This window comes from Lates calcarifer, linkage group LG12 (assembly GCF_001640805.2).
Source record: "Lates calcarifer isolate ASB-BC8 linkage group LG12, TLL_Latcal_v3, whole genome shotgun sequence".
In the NCBI taxonomy this organism is placed as follows: Eukaryota; Metazoa; Chordata; class Actinopteri; family Centropomidae; genus Lates; species Lates calcarifer.
In genome coordinates, this window is record NC_066844.1 from 1,594,234 (window position 1) to 1,611,226 (window position 16,993).

The window sequence follows — 16,993 nt, forward strand, 5'->3', positions numbered from 1 at the left end:
AACACCAAATAGGTCAGAGGATGTGACAGTGCATCTGAAATGCATCTCCTCATGGCACAACAACTGTCACTCAAGCCAACAGCCTGTGGGCTCAAACACATCACCAGTAGTTTGTTCAAAATGCAGCGGAGAGGCAGAGCAGCACGTCCAGACTGTAAAACAGCTGCTAAAGAAAAACCAAGATCCTTACCTCCATCTGTTTTCCTGCAGAGCTCCTTTGTCTAACAGCTCCAGTAGAGAGATCATGTACATCAGTAGTCCAGAATCCTAGTTAAAAGACAGAGGACACTGGGTGAGGAACTTAAATCCATTCACACCAGAACAACGAGTCACCTCATTCCTATCTTGATGACAGTCCAACAGGCACGATTAAAAAAAATCCTAAAAGAGACTTCAAAAAGCTTTTCGCCTGCCCTTATCAGGCCTAGATTTGGAAGAGTTGCATACAAGCCTAAAAGAGAGGACATGTGAATAGTTGAGCTGTGTGCAGCTGCAGGTTACTGTAGCTGGAAGTGCATTTTAGAGGCACAATATAACATCACAGAGCAGACAACAACATATACATGACTTAATAAATCCATAAGCCGATTACGTACAGTGGCCAAGAGTCAAAATTTGTCATTTTAACAATTCATACCGCAAAAGTTTGAAAGTGACATTAACGTTTAATGATATTGCTGCACTACTTGGTCGCAGGTCAGAATAATCCAAAGGCTTACCTTGAGCTGGATGCTCCGGTTATTTTCCCCCAAACAGGCTTTAGCACTCAGTTGTTGAAACATAAAACTTACAACGTAATTAGTTCTATTTATTAAATCAAACTGGAGTGAGAGTAGGATTTTGAAGTTTCTGCTCCTATACGACTGCCAGGAAAGACAGCGCCTGAAGACTGTAAAGACTCCTTGGATGTAGCTAGCATGCTACACCCACCGACAGTTAGCGACGGGCTCCTGACGGTTATCTGGGGAAGAAGTGGTACTTGACATCGGGCGAAACAGCTAAAGAAGTGCTGGCTGGTGTGAGATGTTTTCCTGGATCACTTGGTCTTCCGTTGTGCTCTTTTCAGAAGCTGGTGGTTTAACAAACAAGTCCACATTTTCGTTTCTGTAGCGTTGCTAGAGCTAAGCTAATTGGAATAACAGGCGTTGCTAGCTACAAGATGGCGACACTACGTGACGACCGTTGACCGTGATCCTCGGTGTTATTTTAATAATTAATAATGATTCAGTATTGCTAATAATTTCTCAAAATTTCACCAAGCGCTAAATTATCATGAAAATAAGAGGGAAATTATTTAATATGTCTTAATACATTTATTTTATTTCATTTATTTAATTATTTTTGCTGTAATGTCTTCCTTCACCGGCAGAGGGGGCTGCAGCTCTCGCACCGCCAAATCCAATGAACAGTCCAATCCAAGGAATGTTTAAAGTGAAATTTAAAGAAGAAATTTAATATGTTGTTACGAGAGAATAAAATGTTCATACCAGTGGCCTGTTTTCTTAAAAAAGAGAGAAAAAAGGGGGAAATGTGGTGGTGTTTAATGTAGTACAGGGTGCTCTTGCGGAACAGGAAGTTGTTCGATCCACCTTAAGAGAGTTAAGGTGGATCAAATATATCATAATGGATTGATTCATTATGTCAGACGGGATTGGCCTCAGAGTGATTTAACGAAGCAGATGTTTTTAATATAGAATTAAATAAAAAAAACTTTATCAATCAGTTTACAAGTTACTGATGACAACAACGCGACAAAGACAAAAAGCAAGCAGAGAGAAGTATTCACACAGCAGCAACTCTGTTCAAAGGATCATTTTAAGCTCTCACAGATAAATATTTTTTTAAAAAAACAGTTCCACCTTAAATTTATAGACACTCCTTGACAGTCATTCAGTAGCTGGATTCCGCTGAACTAAAGTCAGATTGTCTGACAACAGCATTACTCTGCATGGAAACTAGAAAATGAACAAATAGATGTTATTTCAGGGAGAGAGCTGCAGAGGGCGCCCTGTCCATATAAAACCAGAGTTACTGACAGGGCCCAGCTCAGACAGACAGTGTGTGGCTGCAAGGTTCACTGAGCAATCCATTAATATGAATATTATATTATAATTTCATTCATTTAATCAAATATTTGCATAATTACAATTTCAAGAAGCAGTAAGTTTTAACTGTGTATTAACTGTGGAAAAATAACAAACCAACCAGATGTAATTCAGCGAAGAAAAACATCTTCAGTGTTATACAAACCCTGCAAACATCAAAAATATTATATTTAAAAAAAAAAAAAAGAACAGACATTTAAAATTATTAACAACATTTATCCTCCTGTTGAAATCTAAAAAAAAAAAAGATTCACTTTCCTTTAAAATCCTCAGCAACATTTTTCTTCTTCGTCACCTCCCAGTTTCAGCAGAGTAGCAGATACAGCGCCCTCTGGTGGTTTACAGGACTAAACCTCAGCACTGGGCTGTGAGACGTGATTCAGATCCAGACACAGATTTGATCCAGATTAGTAAATGGACAGTTAAAGATACTGAGACATGAGTCCACGTGAGTTCTTCTTCATATTCTCACAGTCATCAATGACCTTCTGACACTGATCAGCAAACTGGACGATGGAGGATCTAAACGTTTCATCCTCCTCAGGAGTCGCTTTGACTGTGAAGACTTTCACAATGAGCTTTAACAGTTCAGCCACTGTTCTCATCACTGCTGAAACACCGTCCAAAACTCCCTTGTTCATTTCCTGCAGTTCAGACACTTGTGCCTGAGTCCTCTGAAACTCCTCCATCCCTGTCAGAGTTTTTTTAGCCTCACTTTCAGCAGATTTCTCCTCCAACATCTCACATGTTGTCTTTATTTCTGTCAGCTCCTTCTTCATCGGTTCAACAATCGTCATGAACTCTTTTCCCAGCTCTTCTACTTTCTGTGCACTTCCATTCTCTACCATCATTTTTGTTATATTCGCATGAACCACAGCGACAGCACCACCTCCACCTCCTACTGCCGCTCCTGCCCCTGCTGCCAATAAACTCGCCCCCTCAGTGAGAGGAGCTGCAACGAGCCCGGCTGTGAGTGCTAACCCTGTAGCGACAGCTCCTGCTGTTCTCGTTTTGTCTGTTTTCTCCTGCATCTCTCGTACATCAGTAGCGATCTTATGAACCTCTCCTACGATGTGTCTCATCCTGTCTTTGCTGCCGTCAAACAGTTTGATGAATGAAGCTTTATGTTCAGCAAGTCTCTTCATTAACTCAGACAGATTATGAGGCAGTTCTTTGCTTCGTTTTCTTTTTAGTGGCATCTTCAGGAAGTTTCCCTCTGCAGGGTCTGAAAGCTGAACACTGAGCTTTTGGTTTTAACTCTAAATCAAACTTGAGTTAGAAAGTTCTGCAGCTGCAGGAGTTTCACAGTCTGCTGATGTTCAGGTCACCAACTGTAATCAAAGAGATTCTGTGGGTGGAGAGAAAGAAAACATGGATTCAAATGGTTCCCCTCAGTTCAGTTCAATCATCCATCTACGCTGTCAATCTAAGAGCTGCTGAATGGTGTTTCACTGTTTCGAAAACAATGACAATAAAAATCTATTCTATTCTAAATCCATGGAGCTGTCCATGGTGCTGAAGCAGCAGGCAGATTTGTAACTGCACTTTCTTCTCTATATTATTAATCCTCAGCTCTCTCAGTGTCACCTTCATGATCAAAGTAATAATAATAATAATAATAATAATAATAATACATTTTATTTATAAGCGCCTTTCTGACACCCAAGGACACTGTACAATATATAATAAACAAAAGAATCATACAACAAACAATAAAAAACTCTTACAATATACAATAATCAATAAAAAACAACAATGGATAGAATCAACATAAAAGAAATGTAGGGCGGTGAAGTTGCAGTAAGTAGGTCAGAGTGAGTAGGCAGTCTTAAACAGATGGGTTTTGAGTCTGGATTTGAAAACAGGAAAGGAGTCAATGTTTCGGAGGGCTGGTGGCAGGGAGTTCCAGAGCTGCCACGGTGCTGAGACGGGCAGAGGGTATACAGAGATGAATGGAGGAGGAAGATCTGAGGGAACGGGAAAGGGTGGCGATGTGTAGGAGGTCAGATAAATATGGGGGGGCAAGGTTGTGTATGGCTTTGAAAGTAAGCAGGAGGAGTTTGAATTCAGTGTGCTGTTGTAAGTGAAGTGTCAAGTAGAAACCTGTAGTCACTGAAGAGCATGAAGATCACAGAGAGACACAGCTGCCTGTAGTATTTCTGTAACATTATGAAGTAGAATCTGTGCTGTTGGAAATACACTCCAGACCAAACCTCCTCTATTGTAAAATATTCTAAATGAGACATGACCATAAGAATAGTTTTTATTATAGCTGTTTGGTGTAACCTGGGAGTGAAGACTGAGAGCCATTTAAATATTAAGAGCTGCATGTTAGCATGGTGGTGTTAGCATTTAGCTCAACAGCAGCCTCACAGAGCAGCTAGCCTGTCTGCAGACTGTCAGTGTTTTCTGAAACGGTGTGTTTGTTCTTACCTGTTTGAGCAGGTGAGAGCAGCACTGAGCACGCTCAGTCCACCCCATCAGCTTTCACACCTGTTTCTCTGAAACCACATGATGACAGAAAGCAGCTGAAGACTGGAGGTTTCACAGCCCCTGAAGGAGAGAGAAACTGACGATAAACTGATAATAAAGTGACAATAAACTCAGCTCTGTTTTAGAAACAAAGGAAACGCTGCTCTGGTTCTTTGCTGTTCAGTCTGACTCTCCTCATTCAGACTCTCAGTCCTGTTGGAACCAGGAGTAGAACCAGGAAGAATGATTCGAGCACTGTTCATAAAGCTGTCCTTTAATCTCAGTGAAGCTGCCTGTTTAAATACTTATTTATCTCAGAACATCCGATACAAGAACCATAAAACTTTAATGTCTGAGATATTTAATCTCTCACACTGTTGGACTGTGACCCTTTAATTACTTTAAAGAGCCTGTAAATTCTGGTGGATTCAGATCCAAGGCTCCATCAGACCACGGTTCAAAGTGAAGGACAAAAAACAGGTCTTTTTTGTAGCCATGTGCATTTTGGAAAAATCCCTTAATGAATTTTAATGTGAGATTAGACTGAAATAAACCTCCAGTGTCATAAAGTCTGACGTCCAACAGAAGGTTTCAAAGATCAAGAAAGATTTTTCAAAAACAAACCAGAAACTTTTGAACTGCTGCACAAAGAAAGTGAAACTGTGAGAACTGAGAAATAAGAGAACGAGAGAAATAAGAGAATGAGAAATAATACTTTAATTAAAACAAGACAAACACCACAGGCAGCGAAAAGCACCGACCTGTACAGCATCGACTGATCGATTATTGATGATCAGGTTCCTCCAGAGGCGTCAGTGAACAGCAGGGAGTCAGAGCATCAGATTTATCCAGAAGCAGAGGCTCAGTTTAACAAAGTAAATGCTGCTCTGCCTTCCAGCAGAGTGAAGTGAAAGTGTTTGGTGGATTTCAACATCTGATCCACGAGCGATAATATTTTAATACCTGATATGTTTGACTGTTGGACTCTGGTTTAATATTTAACCTCACTCATTGTTGGGCTGGGTCTCTGAAGTTACTTAGATCCAAAACAAACAAAGTTAATAAGCTCATCTCAATGAAAGACTGACTTTAGGTCTCTATTACCTTTTATTCATCTCAAATTTCAGCCACAGTTGATCATTTACTGCCTGAAGAAAAGACTATAGTCAAAACTGTGGGAATGGATTGTATCATAACTCTCTTTACTTTGACCCCCACCCTCCAAAGAACAAAACGTCTTTATTTTTTATTTAAAAAGGAGATTTGTAGTATTTATCTGTAGTAAACTACCACTTGATTTCAAACTGTGTTGAGCAGTATGACTGATGACAGCAATTTGTGATGAACCCTTTACAGCTGAGTATGAAAATATTAACCAACACATTAAACACATTTGTTAGGTATTTGAAGTAAACATGCATGTTAGCATGCTAGTTAGCACTAAATCCAAAGTCCAGCTGAGGCTGATGGGAACGTCATTAGCTGTGCAGATATTTGGACAGATTCAAATTTTCACCTGATGATGACTCTAATGAAAAGTGAAAGCATTTGATGTAAACAGCTTTGATGAAAAGTTGAGGCGGTGACACGAGTTGTTGCATTTCCTGTGTCAGGCTTCTTGCAGCGCTCTTTTACCTCCTCATGGACGTAAGCCTTTGAGGAAAGAATGAAAAACTCAGTTTAAACAGTTTGATCCAGGCCTTTATGTTCACAGAGTTATGGAATAATGCAAAATGGGCATAAATGTTAAATCTGACAAAATCACTTGTTTATGATTTTGTATTTTCCAGTTTGAGGATTTAATTGTTGCCACAAAAGAAGCAAAGATGATCAAATTCCTGACATGAAAAAGTGACGTCCAATCAGCACAAATGTCACACAGTGTGTGTGCTGTGGCTTAGTTTTACAACACATTTATACCGAACAGAGAAGTGCATAGATGTGGTTTTGTGTTGTGCAAACTGATGGTAACTCACATTTCTTCATAAGGACTGAAATTAGCACACGCAGCATCAGCAACACAGGTAAACAGATGATCACAATCTTCACTGCCTGTAACCAACCTGGAGGGAACACAACACAGGAAACACACGTCTTCATCATCCAGAGCTGTGCTGAGGAATTTTACAGAAACTGAACTGTATGTAAAACTAAACTGACTCCTGCAGCAGAAGGTTGAAGATATCAAACATGCTCTCACCATGACTCTGGGTTGTTGGAACAGGAGGTGGTTCTGGTGTTGATGGTGGCACTGAAAACAAACAGAGTGGATTTAAGTTGTACATGAGAGCTTTCATAAATTAATATGGTCTCAACAAGGGACAGAAAAAATCAAGTACACTTTGACTAAACCTAGAAAATAGAAAATACATGTCTTCTTTCAATATTTTGAAAAAAATAAAGAAAAACCCTCAGACCAGAGGTTTGATTCCACATGACAACTTTTGGGTTTGTTTATATATTCACTGAAGAACAGAGCAGTTATTAATGTTATTAGTAACACCTCAGCTTTTCCTACTATGACGAGTCAGAACCTGAAAATGTTTAAGGTGTAATAGCCTTTTAAAGGAATAGTTGACATTAGGGGAAATGTGTTTATTTGCTTTCTGGGAGACAGTTAAATAAGAAGTTACTTCTCCACCAGCAGCTGGTTAGCTTAGCCTAGCATAAAGACTGGAAACTGAACTGTATGTAAAACTAAACTGACTCCTGCAGCAGAGGGTTGAAAATATTGAACATGCTCTCACCATGACTCTGAGCAGGTGCAGTAGTTGACTGGGTTGTTGGAACAGGAGGTGGTTCTGGTGTTGATGGTGGCACTGAAAACAAACACAAGGCGCATTTAAGTTGTACATAAGGCCATTCATAAATTAATATGGTGTCATGAAAAGACAAAAATACAGTATAATGCTGTCTTTGATTGTAACATGATCTGAATGGTAAATCGACAAGCTTCCTGTTTGATAATCAGCTAACAAACCAATGCCGGATTCCTGCAGCATGGCTAAGTTACAGCTATCTGACTAACCTTTGCTTGTAACATTAATGTCATGGTTGGGCTGCGACTCATGACCCTCAGCAAGCAAACAGCAAGGGCAGGTAAAGAGCAACAGGACGCAGGCTGCAGTTCCTTTAACAGCCACAGGTGTCAGTAATAACAACCAAGTATTCGTCAACATAATTGAGTCATGCCTTCATATATGATTAAACCTCAGAGGCTGCAGATGTTAATTACTCACGTTGAACCTTCAGATGTATTTTTTTGCGTGCTGCACGGTCTCCATTCTTTGCTTCCACTCCACACCAGTAGACACCTTCATCCTGTGAGGACACATGACTGATGGAAACGTTGAAACCCCCACTGATGTCTGTGAGAGTGAAACTCCCATTTGACCTTTTAGGAGATTCTGTTGATAAAATGTCCTCACAGATGCCACGTGTATCTTTGCAGAAAAAATAGAGTCTGGACCTGTCCTCACTGGACCTTTTTTTACGGGAGTGTTTCCCTTTGGAGTGATTGTTTGAGTAATCACATGTGAAGTTGGTTTTAGCTGTTGTGTACACAGTTTGAGTAAATGGTGTCTGGCAGTGACGCATCACTACTGAAAAAAAAAGGGCAGAAAATGTCAGATTTATTATGTCATGATTTGTGATGTGTGCTTTATGAAAATTGGTTTCTGTTTTTCAGACTTGGTCAGCTGCTGTATGTAGATGATAGAAGTGGAAATGTCAGTTCATGTATTTCTAATGTAATGACGTGTTATGGTGTTACATTTCTATTATTTCTTTTTTACATCTTTTTTTAGTGATGGCTTTACAAACCTAATTGACAGATACTACTACTACTACTGCAACTACTGCTAATAATAACAATAATAATAATAATAATAATAATAAACTACAAGAGAACAACAGAAAGTAATTAAAGTAATAAAAAAACAACATGGAACATTTCTTACCTTTTTTCAATTTCACTTTTTCTGATGAGTCTCCGTTGTGAAATTTACATTTGTACTTCCCAAAGTCTTTAGATTCCAGTTGTTTGATGACCACCCTGAGATTTGTATTTTTTATGTCATGGTACAGGGAATATCTCCCTTGGTGTTCCCACATATCATTTTTCTTGCATTGAATGGTTGTATCTCTGGGAGTATCTACTCTGATGTTTTGATTTTTTCCTTTTCTTCCATCATATTTGCAGCTGAATTCAACCCATCCTTCTGAGCATCCCTTTACTTCATGATCGTCCCCACAGGCTGTTGATCAAAGAGAAAAGTTCACATCATGTCTGACACTGTAACAACCTCAGAGCTGTAAACTCTCTATCAACGAAACATCTGAATCATGCCAGGAAACAGACCTGGGTTAATCAGCAGATTACACAGGTGCTCAGTTAAACTTGTTTATGTATTTTTATATAGCGTAGTTATTCCTGAGTAGTTATTAGTTATTTCTAAACATGCAGAAAAGCTTCTGCTCCTAAAACCTCAGTATAGATTTTAAGATACAGTCCTGTTAGTTTATTAAGTTGTTAGAATTTGTGATTTTGTTTTTGTTGTATTATTAATGTTTTGGACTCATTTTAAGCCAGATGCTGCTGTTTGCTCTGCCACAGTGTCTTTTCAGATTCGACCACCTGGGGTCGCCAAAGTCAGACTTTTTTAAAAATCCTAGTGGCTTTAAAATTCAGGATAAAAATGGAAATAGGTTTGACTTTTAGTTTTAAATTAAACTTTTTTCCCCAAACATATCAGTTTGTTGGTTGGTTACTGGATTTATTGAGTTTTACAGTAGAATACTGCAAGACATTATATTACTCTAAGAGCTCTACTCATATTTGTGGCTGTAGTGAAGTAACAGAAAACATTTTTGACCAGACCACACAATATGTTGAATTTTGTATAGCAGCAGTTTGTTATGTAACATTTATCGGCCTGTAACATGAGAAATCAGGGAGCGTTAATGTTGTTACCTGTCATTAGTGAGAGGATGAGTAGGAGAAAACTCTTCATCATGTTGGTTTTGGATGCTCAGTCGGATTATTTAACTCCAGTTAGTTATTTCACTTTCCTCCTGTTGGTTTGTCTCTGCAGCCAGTTGTTCTCAAAGTGTCGTGTTTCGTCTATCCCTGTCTTATCTTATATCTAAAAATGTCTCGCCCCCACTTTTTATCCTTCCTCTTTAGTTTCTTCATCTGAAGTCCTTTCTTATCATATCTTATCATCTTCTTGGTACTGACAGCAAACAAGAGTCAAGTGGAGAGAGAGAGAGGAAGTCCCTGACTCTGACACAATATGTCAGAAATAATAGAATATTAGTAGCAATAATAATAATGATAATAAACAGTGCTTCAGGCGAAAATAAAGATGAAATTAGCATTAAAACAGGTTAAAATTATTTAAAAGAGGTTCAAGGGTAAAATGTAGCTTTAAAAACCCCCAAAATATTTCATGTTAAATGGATAAAATTTCACAAACTCTAAATTAAACATATAAAACCAAAATAAATTTAATATTTAAAAGGAGTGCAGCAGACGATAAGTGAAAGGGAAGTACAAGATCACCTGTGCCAGGAAAGGCACAGCTATTTAAAGGCTAAAGTGAAAAGATAAGGGTGTTCAGCTGCGTTGAAGGCCGCAGATATTGTCCATTTGAAACTAGAAGTTGTCCTAAACTAACAAAGCTTCACAGAGAAATGAGGAAACTGACATCAACATTGTTTGTGACCATTAAATGATGACACTTCCTCCCATCATCTGGGAGTTGTATTCTCAGCAGCATTGCATCACTACCAAGTTAATCTATAAAAAGCCAACAGGATACTGCGTCAACACTCCATCAACTGTTCATGTAGTAAGTATTTCCCAGCTTTTTCCAACAACGCAGTTTTGGCATTTTCACCTCTAACGGACACTCGGCCACAGACGCCACGTAAAGGAACGTTATTTTGTTGAAGGAAAAGGACAGAGACGTAAGCAGATAAAGGGCTGAAACTGGGTGACACTATGGCAGAATGCAAATATGATGCAATGATGTCATGAAGACACTTAGTTGCATGTTATGTTTAACAGGCTTCACAGTCCAGCCGTGTATGACTGTGGTTTTGACCTGGTCTTGTTTAAAACTTACCTGAAATCCATGTGAAGAGTGGGACATGTCCAAATCCAAATCCTGGAACAGCCCCTGTGCTCCTCCACATTCAGCAGCAGTGGTCCTGTAGTCTCCATACTGAAGCTTGTCCTGCATATCCTAAAACAGAACTATAATTAACAACAAGTTCTAGATTAAATCACAGGATTTTGCATCAATAACTCACATTTTTTAGTGACAGGAATAAGATATTTGGTCTGTAGTTTCACTGCTGTGGAGGGACTAGCAGAAGTATGAGCAGGAGACTGAAAAGGTGAGACTAATTAAACATTAGTTGTCCCATTAACCTGCCATCTTGGCTCCTGATTTCATGTATGATCACAGTTTAACAGAACTTAATCCACAGAATATGAGAGATCAATCAGCCTCAACAACTGACAGAAATCTGAGGAGAAACAATCAGCTTACTAAGAAGGAATGATAAAAGTGGTATATAAACTATCAACAAGCACTAGATTACTTCATTTTTCTTTACAATTCCTTTATACAATATTACAATAATATACCTTGAGTCCTGGAAATGGACTAGTATGACTGCAAAATACAGGAAAAAAAAAACTCTTAAAAACGCGGTGGCTATAAGCAGTTAACGAGCTGATTACGGGGATAACGATCGACATTAACGGCTTCCGCATCTACTCCGCAGCTAGAGCCGCTGGAAAAAGGTCTGATTCAGCCATCAGCCATACTATAACCGAACTGCTTCACTATTGTGAATTTAACACACAGATGTGTGCTTGTATAGTGTGTGTTATAACAGCAAAAACCGCCTCTAACAACCACATGTTTGAGCGGAAATCCGATCAAAAATCAGGAAGACGAACAACATCGGCAACCAAGATGGCGGCTAATGTCTGGCGCTGTGCACAAACGTTCTAACCCCTAAACATACACTCTGCTGTTTGTTTGTCTTTACGGGTACACCCGTGAGAACTAAAGAAGCCAGTGGAGTAATTTCAGAAAGCATTTCTGTGAAGAGATACTGAGATAACACGTTAGCAGACAGTTGTGGCTCAGGTAGATACCTATGTAAGGTCTTCCATGGGCGGGGACGGTCACCTGATTCCTCGTCTGGAACTCGATCGTGTTTCGTGATAGGTGCAAACAAAAGGGAGACTAGGGCTGTGGTCGAAATCTCCTTACCTAATCACGAGGTTAAAGAAAGATGTGAAGGATAACAGGGTTAAATTAGTCTTAAAACCCGGAAATAAGAAGCATTTTAGCACCTCGTCCTAAAGTCAGTGGGTTTTTTGAATGTGGTTTGGTTATATGGTTTGACATTTTGTGCTACAACATAAAATATGATAGAAAACATCTCACTTACTCGCTAACATTAGCTTTTTACTTCTGGTGACTGTATTTAGGTTCAAGGGAACCAAGGTGATGCTGACTTCCGGGTTACAAAAATACATCAGCACTGCGCCACTTTTTAAAACCAGCTTTATTTATAACACATGGACGATAAGTACAGTGACACAGAAGATTGAAATGTTGAAATAATACAACAGCATGAAAGGAACCTTCCTAAGCAAAAAAGACTTCAAATAATCCCATGTTCCGTCTCTGAGAAGTAAAAAAACAGATGCCTGAAGCAGAGCAGTATCTGTGATAAGATAGATCAGCCTGTAATATTGATCTTGCAGATATATCAGTAGGGCTCTAAAACATATTTCAGCTAAGCTTTAGGCTTCAGGAGTAAATAACAACACAGGATTCTTCTACTATTTACAGATCAGTGTTAATCCTGTGTCTCCAAGTCACTGGGATTTAAGGCGATGGAGTCCAACATTCAAATATCTTGGTGTATTTCCTGAGTCTGAGCTGGATTTCATTGTAAACACATCAAAAGTGAATGGAACTGAAACCTCGGCCATAGATGTTGGCCGATCCATTCAGTGACCTGTCACACCCTGTGTGGATCCTCATTAACTGTGATTCTCCACTCATTTACTCAGCTTTGACCTTTAATGTCACCTATCTATACTCCACAGTAGTATATTCAGAGGCAGAGGAGTTCGGCCTGGGGATCAGCCCCTCACCACCAACGCTGTCAGAGCTGTTCTGAACCTTTATTTTAAACAGAATTAAATTACAAACAGATTAATATTAATACATTAACACAATCATTCCAGGGCTTCTATATTCACTGGGACATTTGGTGTTATCTGTATTAATGAAACAAGTCCCAGGAGGTCTGTCTTTTGTTTGCAGCCCAAATTCTTAATGAAAGCATATGCATAGTATAAACCTGCACGCTGAGACATACATTTACACACTAACCTCTCTGATGTGCTGTGCTTTGGCTTCATTTCTTGTGTTGTTTAAATCAGAAAATCCTGCGACCAAGTGAAGGAAGAGAAGAAAAAGGAAAATAACAAACAGAGAAACGTTTTACTTGCACCACTTCTCATCAAACTGACACACGGCGGTTTATGTGTGCTTGTTTTGTGTTTTGCAAACTGATAAAAACTTACGTTTGCCAATAAGGACTAAAATTAACACAAGCAGCTGCAGCAAGACGGGCACACAGACAGTCACAATAATGACTGGGTCAAAGCCACCTGCAAGATACACAACCAGCATTGATTAAACACAGTCAACACACATCTTCATCATCCAGAGCTGTCTGTGTTGAGGAATTTTACAGAAACTGAACTGTATTTAAAACATGAGAACATCTTCCTCCTCCCACTGAACTGACTCCTGCAGCAGAAGGTTGAAGATATCAAACATGCTCTCACCATGACTTGGCCCTGGTGTCGATGGTGGCCCTGAAAACAAACACAGAGTGCATTTAAGTTGTACATGAACTTTCATAAATTAATATGGTCTCAACAAGGGACAGAAAATATCAAGTAAACTTTGACTAAACTTAGAAAATAGAAAATACATTTCTTATTTCAACATTTTGAGAAAAACAAAGAAAAACCCTCAAACCCTCATATTCACTTAAAAACAGAGCAATTGTTGATGTTATTAGAAGTAGTAGTGCAAGTTGTACGTTAGAGTTTTCATGAATTAATGTGGTTTCAACAAGGGACAGAAAATATGAAAAAAATTCAGGATGCTATTGGTAACAAGGCCACAAGTGCAGATAACAGAAAAACTCAAATTCAGATCAGTCCACCTACAGTCTGAACCAGGGTCAGATAACATCCAGACAATAAATTAACATGACTCACCTACGGTCATCAACAATCTGTTGAAGAACAGGTTGCTGCGTCCTTTGTCAGTGGTTTCTGCTCCACACCAGTATGTCCCAGTGTCGTCTGTTGTTAGGTTTCTCACTGTTATGGTGATGTTTCTCTTCCCTGTGTCGTCCTTCATAGAAAACTTCCCATTGTCCATGTTGGGCTGTGTGGTGCTGACTAGATGTTGACATATAGATGGATCTTCCCCTTTACAAATGAATTTATCAGTGGGAGGATTGTTTGTTTGGTACTTACACCAGTATGAGATATTCTGTCCAACAGTTGAGGATCTTGTGAAGTTTGTAATACCTGTAGACAGACACAGAGGTTAAATAAAACATTAGCTTACTTCTTAAAGTATTTGTCAACATAATTTAGTCATTAATATATGTATGGTCAAACCTCAGAGGCTGCAGATGTTAATTACTCACCTTGAACCTCTAGTTGTATTTTTTTTCGTGCAGCACGGTGATATTTGTCATTTGATTTCAGTCCACACCAGTAGACACCAGCATCGTCTGAGGACACGTTACTGATGGAAATGTTGAAGCCCCTTTTAGTGCTTGTGAGAGTGAACCTCTTGTTTAAACTTTTAGAAGATTCTGTTGATAATATTTCCTCACAGATGCCATTTGTGTCTTTGCAGAAAAACTTGAGTCTGGACTTGTCTTTATTTTCTGGGTAATCACAGATGATGGTGGTTTTAGCTGTTCTGTACGCAGTTTGATTAAATGGTTCCTGGCAGCCGTTCTTTCCTAAAGATAAAAAACAAAGATAAAAGATGAAAGTATGTAAGTGAGAGGGGGTAACGGTGTAATGAGTCTGACACTGAAATTGAAACTACAGTATGAGCTTCTACAATCTCGTATCACAATGCAGGAAGACAGAGCTGTGGTACAACCCCCCACTTCCACAGAATTAATGCAACAACAAGAGGCGCCAACGTGACACCAAAAAAATAACACAGAAGTTGTAACAGATATGTATGCTGTAGCAGATAATACATGAAACTTTCCTCTTGTAATATATAAGCAGCACTTTTTTGATAGAATGATTCACAGATAAATAAACTGAAATATCTTACCATCTGTTAAATTCACTTTCACAGAATAAGTTTGTCTTGTGTCAGGTTTACAGCTGTATTTCCAAGCATCCTTTACACTAAGTTGTTTGATAACCAACAACTTCACTTTCTCATTTTTGGTGTCATTGTACAGATGAAATCTGCCATCCCATCCCTTACTTCTGTCTTCAATGATCAGATGAGGGGATTCAATCACAAAACTTTGATTTTGTCCTGTTGTTGTAGAATAATTACACATGAATTCAATCCATCCTCCTGCACATCCCCTCAGTTCAGACGTGGCCTCACATCCTGTAGAGAAGATAAAGAGAAAAGTTCACATCATGTTAGATACTGAAACAATCTCAGCTGCTGCAGTGATCTGAATTAATACATTTTATTTATTTTTTATTTCATCAGAGAAAGAGAGACCTGAGAACAACAAAGTATCCATGATCAGACAAATACGCAACTATAAGAAACAACTTATAAAGATAATTACAAAAGTGATAAAAACACATCAGATGATAAAGTTTTAAAATCTCCAGGGCGAATGAAAGAGTCATTTACACAACATACAACATCCACTGTGTAGCTCAATCAGTGGGTAATATTTCATGAACCAGCAGAGCTCTGAGATGAATATATTAATTATCAGTAACAGAGGATTCATCTTCTGAAAAACACCTCCTGCTGTTATTTTCCTCTTTGAGACAGTTTGAACCAATGTTCAGTGTTGGTTAATAACCTCTCAGTATTTATCAGCAGGTTGTCGTTCAAACCAAGGTTTTTGAGAGTAAAATCTAACACTTGGGTGGGTTTTTTAAAAAACAGGAAAAGTTTGTAATAATAAGCCTCACAAACACCCAGCTATATATTAATTTATTTAGGTATTTTTCATTTTCAATAACGCTACGGCAGCAGGAAATATTTTCAGAGCTTAAAATGGCGGCCAAAAGAAGCTGTAATATCATAGATTTTTACTGTTGCTTGTTGTCGACTTTTAAGACCAAGCAGCACAAAAATAAGTCTGAATTCTTGTTGTGTCCTCGATGAATATCAGCAACCCATGTTTATGTGCTAACTATCGAGAAAAATGCAATATAGATCAATTAAAAAATCCTCACTTCCTGTTTTCAGTAACAGGCTGCAGGTTGTATCAGATGTAAAACCTCAGCTCTGATACATGATCACATGAAATCACAAATATCATCTTTGTCCCTGAGCATTTTTAGCTGGAAACTAAAACCTTTTATTAACAGTTGTATCACTGTTGTGTTTAACATCTGTATTAAATTGAGTGATAAATGCAGTTGACTTTTTTTGACCCCTGTGAAATCAGTAATATCAGTAATCAGACAGTAGTCTTGTTTTTACCTGTCAGCAGTGAGAGGACAAGTAGAAGAAAACTCCTCATGTTGTTCATCTTGGTGCTGAAGTCCTGAGAGAGACAGTTTAACTCAAGTTGTTCTCATCAGCTCCTCTTTACTTTTGTTGGTTGATCTCCAGTGGGTTTCTATTTTAGGAAACCCAGCCCCTTCTATTCTTCTTCCTTTTTTTTTTTTCTTTCTCTTTCCTTCACTCTCACTGAGTCTTTGCACATTACAATATAAAGTCTTCTCTCTCACCCCGGGAGAGTTATTGAACATAACATCTTGATCAGCAGATTACACAGTATTAAGAACTCGTTTAACAGGTTTTCCCTGACATTTATAAGGCTTTGATACTGCAGCAATAACGTCATCGTCACTGACAAAATGGCGACCACTGAGCTCCTTCTTCATCTTGGGGAGGAGGTCGTAGTCTGAGGTGAACATCAGGTGAACAGGGTGGGTTCAGATCCACATTCAGTGGACAACTGCACAAAGCCGATGTTCCTGTGTCCTGTGGTTAACTTGTTTCTTAAATATCGCTGCACTCTGTTCATCACCATGTGATTTTTCTGCACTGATAATAAGTGGTTCTGACTTCCTCAGTAAAAGACAGAGGCGGATTTTACGCTACATCTCAAAC

General features: G+C 38.7%; 3 protein-coding genes across 5 annotated transcripts in view; all 3 read right to left on the reverse strand.

Moving 5' to 3' along the window:
• Window positions 1–266, reverse strand: part of angpt4 (angiopoietin 4) — a 71,837-nt gene extending 71,571 nt beyond the window's left edge. The window contains exon 1 of the mRNA XM_018702945.2: window positions 191–266. The gene's annotated coding sequence lies outside the window, so the exon portion shown is untranslated. The remainder of the gene's footprint in view (window positions 1–190) is intronic.
• Window positions 267–2,126: 1,860 nt separating this feature from the next.
• Window positions 2,127–5,454, reverse strand: LOC108901443 (uncharacterized). The gene is made up of 3 exons (XM_018702908.2): window positions 5,339–5,454; window positions 4,539–4,658; window positions 2,127–3,453 (listed from the first exon to the last, which is right to left on the reverse strand). Exon 3 carries the CDS (start codon window positions 3,302–3,304, stop codon window positions 2,528–2,530), a length of 777 nt encoding a protein of 258 aa, XP_018558424.1. The 5' UTR covers window positions 3,305–3,453; window positions 4,539–4,658; window positions 5,339–5,454; the 3' UTR covers window positions 2,127–2,527.
• Window positions 5,455–5,643: 189 nt separating this feature from the next.
• On the reverse strand, window positions 5,644–16,588 carry LOC108901477 (polymeric immunoglobulin receptor). 3 transcript variants are annotated; one of them, XM_051074291.1, is made up of 8 exons: window positions 16,358–16,588; window positions 15,002–15,292; window positions 14,349–14,672; window positions 13,909–14,226; window positions 7,325–7,396; window positions 6,778–6,828; window positions 6,554–6,640; window positions 5,644–6,230 (listed from the first exon to the last, which is right to left on the reverse strand). In XM_051074291.1, the coding sequence occupies exons 1-8, from the start codon at window positions 16,404–16,406 to the stop codon at window positions 6,217–6,219; spliced, it is 1,206 nt and encodes a 401-aa protein (XP_050930248.1). In that variant the 5' UTR covers window positions 16,407–16,588; the 3' UTR covers window positions 5,644–6,216. The 3 variants fall into 3 exon arrangements, with proteins under 3 accessions (XP_050930248.1, XP_050930249.1, XP_018558444.2); XM_018702928.2 differs by lacking the exons at window positions 5,644–6,230; window positions 6,554–6,640; window positions 6,778–6,828; window positions 7,325–7,396 and adding exons at window positions 12,150–12,793; window positions 13,007–13,062; window positions 13,201–13,287; window positions 13,468–13,497; XM_051074292.1 differs by lacking the exons at window positions 13,909–14,226; window positions 14,349–14,672; window positions 15,002–15,292; window positions 16,358–16,588 and adding exons at window positions 7,817–8,179; window positions 8,537–8,833; window positions 9,550–10,692 and having other exon boundaries at window positions 5,646–6,230.
• Window positions 16,589–16,993: the final 405 nt, after the last annotated feature.